The sequence below is a fragment of the Nerophis lumbriciformis genome, linkage group LG01 (assembly GCF_033978685.3).
Source record: "Nerophis lumbriciformis linkage group LG01, RoL_Nlum_v2.1, whole genome shotgun sequence".
NCBI lineage: Eukaryota > Metazoa > Chordata > Actinopteri > Syngnathiformes > Syngnathidae > Nerophis > Nerophis lumbriciformis.
The window spans coordinates 41,951,458-41,962,429 of NC_084548.2; the positions used below are offsets into that span (position 1 = coordinate 41,951,458).

The following is a 10,972-nucleotide window of genomic DNA, read 5'->3' on the forward strand; positions in this document are numbered from 1 at the left end:
TAATATGCAACATTTACATACAATCAAGAAATAATAATAATTAAAACAAGTACAGAAACAGTACAAAACAGCGCCAGGGGGTGACATAAAACTACAACTCCCGCCCGGTAGTCGGACGTCTTACGTCATCAGAACGCGTCGCGTGTACGCGACTCAAGCGACACACGCTTCAAATGGTTATTTGGTTGTTTACGTAAATATTCTAAAATGCCGATGAAAGGAAGGTTCCCGGTCCGAAGGACGCTGGAGTATCTTCAGAAGGGCGACATTATCTTTAAAAACCGAGTGAAAATCCTGACCGTCAACTACAACACAAGCGGAATGCTCAGCGACGGAGCAAGGTCAGTGCTAACGCAAACTAACAAACAATTGTTCATCTCTTCAAAAGACCACTCTTTTTTTGTGTTGCGCAGGAAATTTGTTTTCTTCAATATTCCTCAAATTCAGTACCAAAACCCCTGGGTCCAAATAATGATGTTCAAAAACATGACGCCGTCACCGTTCTTGAAATTTTACCTGGGTCAGTTTCTTTGCTTCATGCCTGAATGAGTCATTGTAGTCTTTTGAAGTAAGTGTGTCTTCCTGCGTCCGAGACGAGCTGACAGGATTTATTTCCCCTAGATGATGGTGAGCAAGTTCTGGTGGATGCTGAAGGAAAGGACCACAAAGATATTGCACATCACATAAAGAAGATTCTGGGTAAATCAGAGTAAGTGGAGCCTGTTAAATTATTATTATTAGCCTTTATTTAACCAGGTAAAATCCCATTGAGATCAAAGATCTCTTTTCCAAGGGAGACCTGGCCAAGAGGGCAGCAGCAAGGTTACATTAAAAACAGTAAACAAATACATAAAACATCACATTTACAACATTAAAACTTGCTCACATGACACATGTGCATACAGACAAGGTAGACTGCAGTCCTTTCACAGAAGCTTTAAACTCATTCAGCGTAACTAGGGTTTGAAGTTTAATGTTCGATTGTGGGTTATTCCAAGCCTTCGGTGCTGAAAACCTAAATGCTTTCTTGCCCAGTTCAGTTCTTACTTTGGGGACAACAAATTGCAGAACATCCATTGAACGAAGATTGTGACTTCCTTGTTTCTTTGTTAAAAGACAAGACAGATAAGATGGAGTGATACCCAGAATGGTTTTGTAGATGAAAACATACCAATGATTGAGGCGTCGAGCACATAAATATGTCCAGTTAACCATTGAGTATAACACAATGGTGAGTAAGGGGAGCGCAGTTGGTGATGAATCTCAGTGCCCCGTGGTACACACTATCCAGCTTGTAGAGACAACCAGCAGTAGCATTCATGTACAACACATCTCCATAGTCAATAACAGGTAAAAAGGTTGTTTCCACCAATTTCTGTTTCACAGTAAAAGAAAAGCAAGACTTGTTTCTATAATAAAATCCCAGTAAAAGTTTCAGTTTTTTTACAACATACTGAATGTGCTCCTTAAAACTCAAGTGGTCATCAATTAAAAATCCGAAATATTTAAAAGCAGATACTAACATAATTTGTTGCCCATTTCTTGTTAAAATGTTCTCACACAGTGATGATCTTACAGTTTTTGATGTGGTAAAGAGCATACACTTTGTTTTCTCTGCATTTAAAACCAGTTGAAGATAGCAAAGTTGTTCTTGTACTCTGTCAAATGCATGTTGTAGATATTTAAAAGCCTCAGCAAGAGTGGGTGCTGTGCAGTATATGACAGTATCATCAGCATAGAAATGGAAAGTTGAGTTCGGAATATTCTGTCCAAGATTATTTATGTAAATAGTGAATAATAAGGGACCCAACACAGAACCTTGAGGGACACCCTTTTTCACTTGCAGTACGTCCGAGGAGGAACCTTCTATCTGAACAGCCTGAGTTCTACTTGTGAGGTAATTTGCAAACCATCCAACTGCTTGCTGAGAAAAACCAATAGCTGAAAGACGTTTGATTAAAATGACATGATCAACAGTATCAAATGCCTTTGAAAAGTCAATAAAGAGGGACATACAGCACTGCTTCTTGTCAAGAGCTTTAGTTACATCATTTATAAACTTCATAGCAGCAGTAACAGTACTGTGATTTCTACGAAAACCTGACTGAAATGGTGACAGAATAAAATTGGTGTCCAAAAAGTCTTTTATCTGTTCACTGATAAGGGATTCAAGCACTTTTGCCAGAACAGAGAGTTTAGAGATTGGTCTGTAATTATTTAGATTACTAGGGTCACCTCCTTTTAATAGGGGGATTACAAGGGCAGATTTCCAATCCAAAGGGATTTCATTTGAAATTAGAGTAAGGTTAAAAATGTGAGTCAGTGGTTCAGCTATAATTTCAGCTGCCAACTTTAAAAAGAGCGGCTCCAACTTATCAGAGCCAGCTGGCTTTCTAGGTTTAAGTTGTTTTAGAGCCCTCGTGACCTCTGTTGTGGTAAAGGGCGTAAAGTTAAAAACCTGGGTATTTTCAACGGTTCTTTCCGGAGTTAGCGGAGCTTCAGTAGAGTTGTCAGAATTGTAGAGAAAACCAGAGGAAATAAAATGATTATTAAAATGACAACTTTCCCACAGAAGTGCAGTATGGCAACTGTCATGTTCCCAGATGGAAGACAAACCTTAATATGGCTACTGTTTATATTTACCCATAGCAGCACAGGTGTGATCTTATTTTATAGTACCAATATAATAGAAAAACTAGTTGCCCGTGTAGATTGAAGCTATTACTGATATCTTATATATCTAATTTACAGTGGCGGGCCGTGAGTTTCCCACCTAGGCCTTCAGTGATGTCCTGTGGCCAATGATTACCTCTCAAAATACCATCATTGATGTCACCACATGACCATTGCTGAAGAAACTATACAGAAACACATTTACTGGGCAATTGTTCACCATCAACAGTGTACAAAACAGGTTATTTTCTGGCGCATTTAAAAATCAATAAACCCGCAACCACAATTAAAACATCTTATGTGGTACTGTCAAAATTAAAATTCCAAAAAACATATTAAACGTGAACAAATAAAGAAATAAAATATCTGAACTCACAACTTGTAGAACCCATTCGAGCTTCCGGGGTTGGCCGACATGGTCTCACAGGATGTAGTTTCTCTTTAAATATCCTTCTTGAAAATGGCCTTGCAAATATGTGTTGTCTTGTCTAATCCTAAAATTTGCAGATGAGGCGTGTTGGCTGAGTTCTTAAAGTTTACTCCACAAGGTGCTCATCAAAAACATCCCACTGTCTATATTCAACAACCTAAACGGGGTTACTGCGCATGCTCCTCACTACTATGGCATGCTGGGTAATGGCGTTCTTATGTTACATCACTATACCTGTATATCTGCCTTAGATCTTCTAGAAGGCCTTACTGACAACAACGCGTGATCTGATTGGTTATCGCAACTGTCTGTCACTGTATATGCCCGTTCACTTACAGCGCACAGACGCCCGCATTGCTGAATCTGAAGGCCTGTGGCAGATTTGGTACAGCATGGCAACATAAGCTAGCTGAATTCTGATCGGATAAAAACTCTATAACCTAGAAACAACAGCGCTGGAAGGAGCATAATATGACATGAAGAGAATATGAATACTTTTAGATATTTAGGGAAAGTAAATTAGGGCAGCACGGTGGAAGAGGGGTTAGTGCGTCTGCCTCACAATACGAAGGTCCTGAGTAGTCCTGGGTTCAATCCCGGGCTCGGGATCTTTCTGTGTGGAGTTTGCATGTTCTGCCCGTGACTGCGTGGGTTCCTTCCGGGTACTCCGGCTTCCTCCCACTTCCAAAGACATGCACCTGGGGATAGGTTGATTGGCAACACTAAATCGGCCCTAGTGTGTGAATGTGAGTGTGAATGTTGTCTGTCTATCTGTGTTGGCCCTGTGATGAGGTGGAGACTTGTCCAGGGTGTACCCCGCCTTCCGCCCGATTGTAGCTGAGATAGGCTCCAGCGACCCCGAAGGGAATAAGTGGTAGAAATTGGATGGATGGATGGAAATTAAAAATTACTTTTATCTTTAATTATGATCATGATTTCTTGGTTATGTTAGGCCAGCACTTGCTGGCCCTGACGGCACACCACTGCTAATTTATAACACCAAACAACTTTCAAAGTTTGCGAGTAAATAGATATGATCAAATTAGTACAAATCTCACAGAGATTCCAGAGCCATTTTGAGAGATAATGAGCATGAGCGGTCCTTAATCCTTGACGTACTGGTGGGAACCACAGTTCCCTAACAACAATGTAAATCATGCAGATTTTGTAAGAACCAACAGCGATTACTTTGGAGTAGGGCTGGGCGATATGGCCTTTTTTTAATATCTCGATATTTTTAGGCCATATCGCGATACACGATATATATCTCGATATTTTGCCTTAGCCTCAATGAACACTTGATACATATAAACACAGCAGTATGATGATTCTATGTGTCTACATGAAAACATTCTTCTTCATACTGCATTAATATATGCTCATTTTAAACTTTCATGCAGAGAGGGAAATCACAACTACCGGTAAGTCAATTTAGCAAAAGTGTATTTATCAAACAGTTATTCAGCAGTGGCACAAACATTCATGTCATTTCCAAAACAGAAAGTGCAAGATTGTCAGAGACATTTTAAAACAAGCTATAAGTGCACTTTTGTGCATGATGACACACAAGATATTTCAATAACTGTCACAAAAAAATGAGCTGCATATCAAATAGTATATGTACTACGGTGTTGATGTGGAAATAGTTGCTTCGGCATTTAGTTGGTGTGGCACCGAACGGAGATGTTGACATGTAAAGACATATTCCCACTTGAAGCCAAACCACTGTCAGACGATGGACCCCGTGCTGTTTTTCTTGGGAATCAATTATTCCTCCATTTGTTACCAGATTCGCACCTTCTTTCTCTCGTATTACCACTCAAACCACACCGTTAGCTGTTAGCATCACAGCTAACGTTACCATGTCGCTACCTCTCGCTCTGCGTGAGCGTGTGACGTTGCTCACGTGACAGTATGTGACGTATGTAAGAAGGTGCGCTTGTTTTAAAGTCTCTGTGAGAAAGAGAGACAGGAAAGAGTGAGAAACGCATGCAGTTTAAAGCCCCGCAGCTAAAAGCAACTGCGTGAGAACGTATACTCGAATATCACGATATAGTCATTTTCTATATCGCACAGAGACAAACCCGCGATGTATCGAGTATATCGATATATCGCCCAGCCCTACTTTGGAGAAAATTATGGTCCAGAACATTATATTTTTGAGCCTGAATATAACGAGGGTGAGCTACAAGTTTTAGAAGCTGTGTGACAAACACATCCACCTTTAGGGAAACACTATAGCATGATGTAGCAGTAATGCTAAGTGCTGAACAATAAATACAAACTACGAACATAATAAAACAATCACTTACTGTATAATGTCTGCTCTCACTGGAATGGTGACTGATAAAATGTTATTTTTTGTCATTTAGATGAACAATTAATCATAATCCACACAAATGGTTAAAAAAGTTGATGCAGACGCTGGTCTTCGGTCTTGCCGTGTCTTTTTTTTCCATCTCCATGTATAAGTTGAATGTCACTTCTTTATGGCTTTATCCTCCATTATCCAAGTGAGAGGCTTGATTTATAATCTAAAGTTAACTTTAAACAGCTGAGATGTGATCTGCACAGCAGCAGCAGGAGACCGGCTGACTCAATGCAGTAGCAGGGGGCTCGTTGCCTCTCTGTGATCAATGTGTCACTAATATATAGTTTGTCTGCGTTAACACTTATAATTACAGTATCGCTAATATTTGGTTAATATTCACGTCACGTTTCTTTAAGGGGCGTTGTTAGTGGAATAGATGAGCCCCCCTTGACTCAATTGTTACAACTTTTTTTTTTTTTACATTTATTTACAATTTAGAATGCATAAAAAAAGGAAAACATATGTGTTCTTGTCTTACACATGGATTGTGAATGATAAACAGAAACATCTCTTTCCAATGTTTGCGTATTTCCAGTATGACTGATCTGATGACATGGGCAGAGTGCAGACGAGGTCATCCGACACCAAATCTACCGATATTGCCGAAGCAATGTTTCGATGCTATTTTCACATGGGCCCCATTTACACTGCACACCAAATCAAATTGTTTTCGCCCTCAAGTGACACAGATCTGATTTTTTTTGCCAGTCTAAACGCTCCAAACAGCTTTAAATCTGATCTTTTGGCATCAGATTCAGGCCTCATCAGGAGGTAGTCCTGAATCCGATTGCAATCTGTGGCCGTATTTATCAAGCGTCTTAGAGTGCCATTTTACACTTAAGTCCTGAGAATTTGCGAAATTTAGTCCTACTCTCAAACTTAAGAATAAAAGCTATTTATCAACTTTCTTAAGTCTAAGAATCACTCCTACTCTCCACGATATTTAAGAGACCTTCAGAGGTGTCCTAAGTTTTTAGGAGTTGCCAGCGGGGGATGGCACTGAGGCGAACGTTCAGGCAGCGGAAGGATGTCCTGGCTTTGTTTGATGACGAGCAGCTGATCAAACGGTATCGTTTAGACATAGCGGGTATTATTTTTGTCACAGATTTAATAAGGGGCGTCATCTCATCAGCAACATCACGCAGCAGAGCTTTCACAGCAGAACTAAAGGTCATCACAATGCTTCGATATCTCGCCACTGGGAAAATGAATTGGAAAGAAAAGGAAACATTTATTTTTGATCCATTGCCAATATTGTTTGTTTGTTTTGTATTATTTTGTAGTTTATTGTCAAAATATACACTCCCATTGTCCACTTAAATATTTCTAAGATATTTCTTTATTCTTAGACAAGGGATTCTCTTCCGTGATTGGTCATTTCTATGGACACAGAAATGACGTCACCTAAAATTCCGTTTACGGCACATAGTAATGTCGTAATTCAGCTCTGAGTGTGACACTTAAGATTCAGTTCGCTGAAAGTGTGAGTAAGACGTTTGATAACTAACTTTTAAGTGCAGCTTTCAGCGAAGAATTTCTTTACTCATAAGTCAACTCTTAGCAGACTTCTTAGGAGTAATTCTAAGACGCTTGATAAATACGGCCCCAGATCTTTTCAAATGTGAATTCAGTCTAAACGCAATGTGACCTGAATGTGACTTTTTCATCAGCTCTGTGTGAGCTACGTCACTTGTGTGCGCGGAGAAAGACGCAGTCACCAACAGATATTTCATCACAACATCCGGTTTCAGTGAGCAAAGTTTATTTAAACTGACCAAATTTTCAGTGCCTCACTAGTCAACAGTGCACAAATAATAGGTTATATGTAATATTTGATTATAATATGTATTTATGTATATTATATACTTTGATTCTGAAGAAATACCGTAATTGACACTGTGGCGCATTTGCTCACAAGTGAGTTGAAAAATAAAGCTCACGTAAATCCACGCTGAAGTCCGTGTGTCCTCTACTTCAGTCATTAAAATATACAGTAAAAGTTTGAACACACCTTCTCATTCAAAGTGTTTTTTTTATTTTCATGACTATTTACATTGTAGATTGTCACTGAAGGCATCAAAAGTACGACTGAACACAAAAAGGTGAAATAACTGTAAACATGTTTTATATTCGAGTTTCTTCAAAATAGCCACCATTTGCTCTGATTACTTTTTCGCACACTCTTGGCATTCTCTCCATGAGCTTCAAGAGGTAGTCATCTGAAATGGTTTTCACTTCACAGGTGTGCTTGAAGCTCATCGAGAGAATTTCAAGAGTGTGCAAAGCAGTAATCAGAGCAAAGGGTGGCTATTTTGAAGAAACGAGAATATGAAACATATTTTCAGTTATTTCACCTTTTTTTGTTACGTACATAACTCCACATGTGTTTATTCATAGTTTTGAGGGGCGGCATGGCGTAGTGGGTAGAGCGGCCGTGCCAGAAACCTGAGGGTTGCAGGTTCGCTCCCCGCCTCTTGACATCCAAATCGCTGCCGTTGTGTCCTTGGGCAGGACACTTCACACTTGTCCCCGGTGCTGCTCACACTGGTGAATGAATGATGAATGATGGGTGGTGGTCGGAGGGGCCGTAGGCGCAAACTGGCGGCCACGCTTCCGTCAGTCTACCCCAGGGCAGCTGTGGCTACGAAAGTAGCTTACCACCACCAGGTGTGAATAAATGATGGGTTCTCACTTGTGTGAAGCGCTTTGAGTGTCTAGAAAAGCGCTATATAAATCTAATCCATTATTGTTATTATTATTTTGATGCCTTCAGTGACAATCTACAATGTAAATAGTCATGCAAATAAAGAAAACCCATTGAATGAGAAGGTGTGTCCAAAATTTTGGCCTGTACTGTATATCCCAAATATATCACACTATATACATCCATTCATACATTATATTACTTTAGTTTATTTTTTACCTAAAAAAAACCCCTCATTTTTAAAGTGTTGTGACTTTTATTTTGTAATAGTAGCGACTTTCTCCTGGTCAACTTTATTTGTTTTCACTTTATTGAAGTGTGCATGCAAGTGATGTTGAGGCCACATTGGGGCCTGTGCGCATTTACACTGGAGTCTGATAAAAATTACATTTTACTTGCAGTGTAAACAGTCAGCTCGAACAATTCCGATTTGGGCCACTTTGGCCTGCAGTGTAAACGTAGTCAAACGGATTAGAAATACAATTAGGTATGGTTGAACGGATACAATGAAACACAATTCAACATATAAAGTCAACTTGTTTTTCCATTATACAGGTACTTTAGAGGTTTAGTGGCCAATACACAAAACAGAAATAAAACATTCAACTGTGATGGACTGTATCCATATAGACCTGGGCCGATAACACATTTTGCTCAACAATATATTGACTTACAAATTGTTGCAGAAAAACAAAATTATCGCACGTACAAAGAAAAAGCATGCGTTTATCCATTTACGGTACTAATACTATAGTCCTCTCAATGTTTTACTTGATTTATTTGCATGCAATGTATAATACTAAATTAAGTATTTTGTTCAAGATAAAGTTTTAAGTTTGCACTTTATTCATCTCAATGATGGATATTATTTATTTGCATGCAACGTGCAATGCTACATTTTTGTTAATATAAGTAATTTGTTCAAGACAGAAGTATTGCCTCCCTGAGGAAGCTCCTAATTTAGTTCCTTGAAAGTTATTCCATAAAAAGTACAATTTATAGCTGGCCAAAAAAGAACATTATACACATTTAGAATTTTGTCAAAAGTAAATTGCAGTGTCATTTCAAACTACAAGTTTACGATGGAATAAAATAAAAACTTGTATCGAATTATCTGTCATTTGTATTCATTAAATTCTTTAAAAAGTAGGGGAAAACATCATAAATATTATTGTTGGTGAAAAAATCTGAGAATTAAAAAAAAAATATATCACCTGGGCCTAATTACTGCAATAACCTAACTGCAAAAAGCTGAGTTTTTTTTTTTCTCCCTGAAGAATCAGAAGTCTCGCATCCTTGCTCTGGTGGCTAATCAGAAGTGGTTACAGGAAACTGCTTGCTTGCAGGAAGCAACTTTGTGTGTGTTGCAGCTGATGCAGTCAGTGTGCTAATAACAAGCACCACTTGCGTAGTATTACTGTATCTGCAAAAAGTTTTATTGGTGACAGTGTGAAATGCCTGACAACTTAGCCTGAAACTGGTGGATGATGATGAGGCTCCAGCAAGCGGCCAAAGGCGATGTACTGTACATACATGGGTGTTGTACGCACAAACCTAAATACTTAGTGTTAGTGTTCTAAAGAATACTGTATGTTCATTGACAGTCAAAAAGTAACATGACTTTGTTCATTCCCAATTTTATCAGTTTTATGCATTTAAATGTATAACATAAAAAAATTGGCTACCGGTAATTGAATCTCTATTGCAGTTTTTGGCATTAAAATCCATCCATTTTCTACCGCTTGTCCCTTACGGGGCTGCGGGGGGTGCTTATAATCTCGCAGCCCTATGTCACGTGCAACCCAGAAAAAACTCTGAAATTGGGGTAAGGAGTTATAGACCACTTTCAGCATTTACCTGTCTTTTTTGGTATAAGAACTATGAAATAAGTGCTGATGTCAGCATTAGAGAGACCCCTTATGTTAATGTTTGCAGGTTAGCCATTATAGTAACTTCTATTGGCAGTCAGTAACTGTTTACTAAATGAAGCTGTCATTTCCACTATATTGAAATAGGAAAATCTGAGACAATGCTTCAAATATCTTATTTAAAGTGTTGAAAAACTGCACAGATAGAAAGCTAACGATCATAACATAAGAAAAATTGAAAGTGGACCAAGTAAAACGTTTCAAAATAAGAGTCTCTGCATGAACGTACCTAAACATTGACAATTCTTAACAGGTAGTGTTAAAATTCATCTGTGGTGTGTCGCCACAAAGAAATTAATTTATGGGAAACCTCTTGTGTATCGTCACTAATCCCCAAATCAAATCGCCAAATCAAGCACACCTGCACAATACAAGAGCAGTGGTATCATTATCACATGTATTCTCCACTCTTTTATTTCCTCAGGACCGTACAAGAGGCAGAGGCACAAGCCAAGATGCAGGCATCCAACCCTGCTAACTTTGGGCCAAAGAAGTACTGTCTGAGAGAGTGTATCTGTGAGGTGGAGGGCCAAGTGCCCTGTCCTGGCACCACGCCGCTGCCTAAAGAGATGACGGGCAAGTATCGTGCCAAGATGAAAGCAGAACAGCAGAGCTGAGAAGAAAATAATTGTCATAAAGAGACTGGCCTTTAGAATAGGATCCTCCAAGTAGAGAATTTGACATCACAGTTTGGAGTTTGTTGGTGATAAAGAATCCAAAATGGTGGATTCACATGTAAACACCTGACAAATCTTGCTTTCATACACAAAGTATGTGTCATTAAAACATACTGTATACCTGTGAAAAACATTGTTCATTTGAAATAGAATACAGAATAAATGAATTTTACATGTAAAAAAAAAAAA

The 10,972-nt window shown here is 38.9% G+C and overlaps 1 protein-coding gene across 1 annotated transcript; it reads left to right on the forward strand.

Moving 5' to 3' along the window:
- Positions 1 to 97: 97 nt before the first annotated feature.
- mrps25 (mitochondrial ribosomal protein S25) lies at positions 98 to 10,914 on the forward strand. Its single transcript, XM_061982132.1, has 4 exons — positions 98 to 341; positions 414 to 520; positions 622 to 709; positions 10,531 to 10,914. The coding sequence occupies exons 1-4, from the start codon at positions 208 to 210 to the stop codon at positions 10,721 to 10,723; spliced, it is 522 nt and encodes a 173-aa protein (XP_061838116.1). The 5' UTR covers positions 98 to 207; the 3' UTR covers positions 10,724 to 10,914.
- The last annotated feature ends 58 nt before the right edge of the window (positions 10,915 to 10,972 follow it).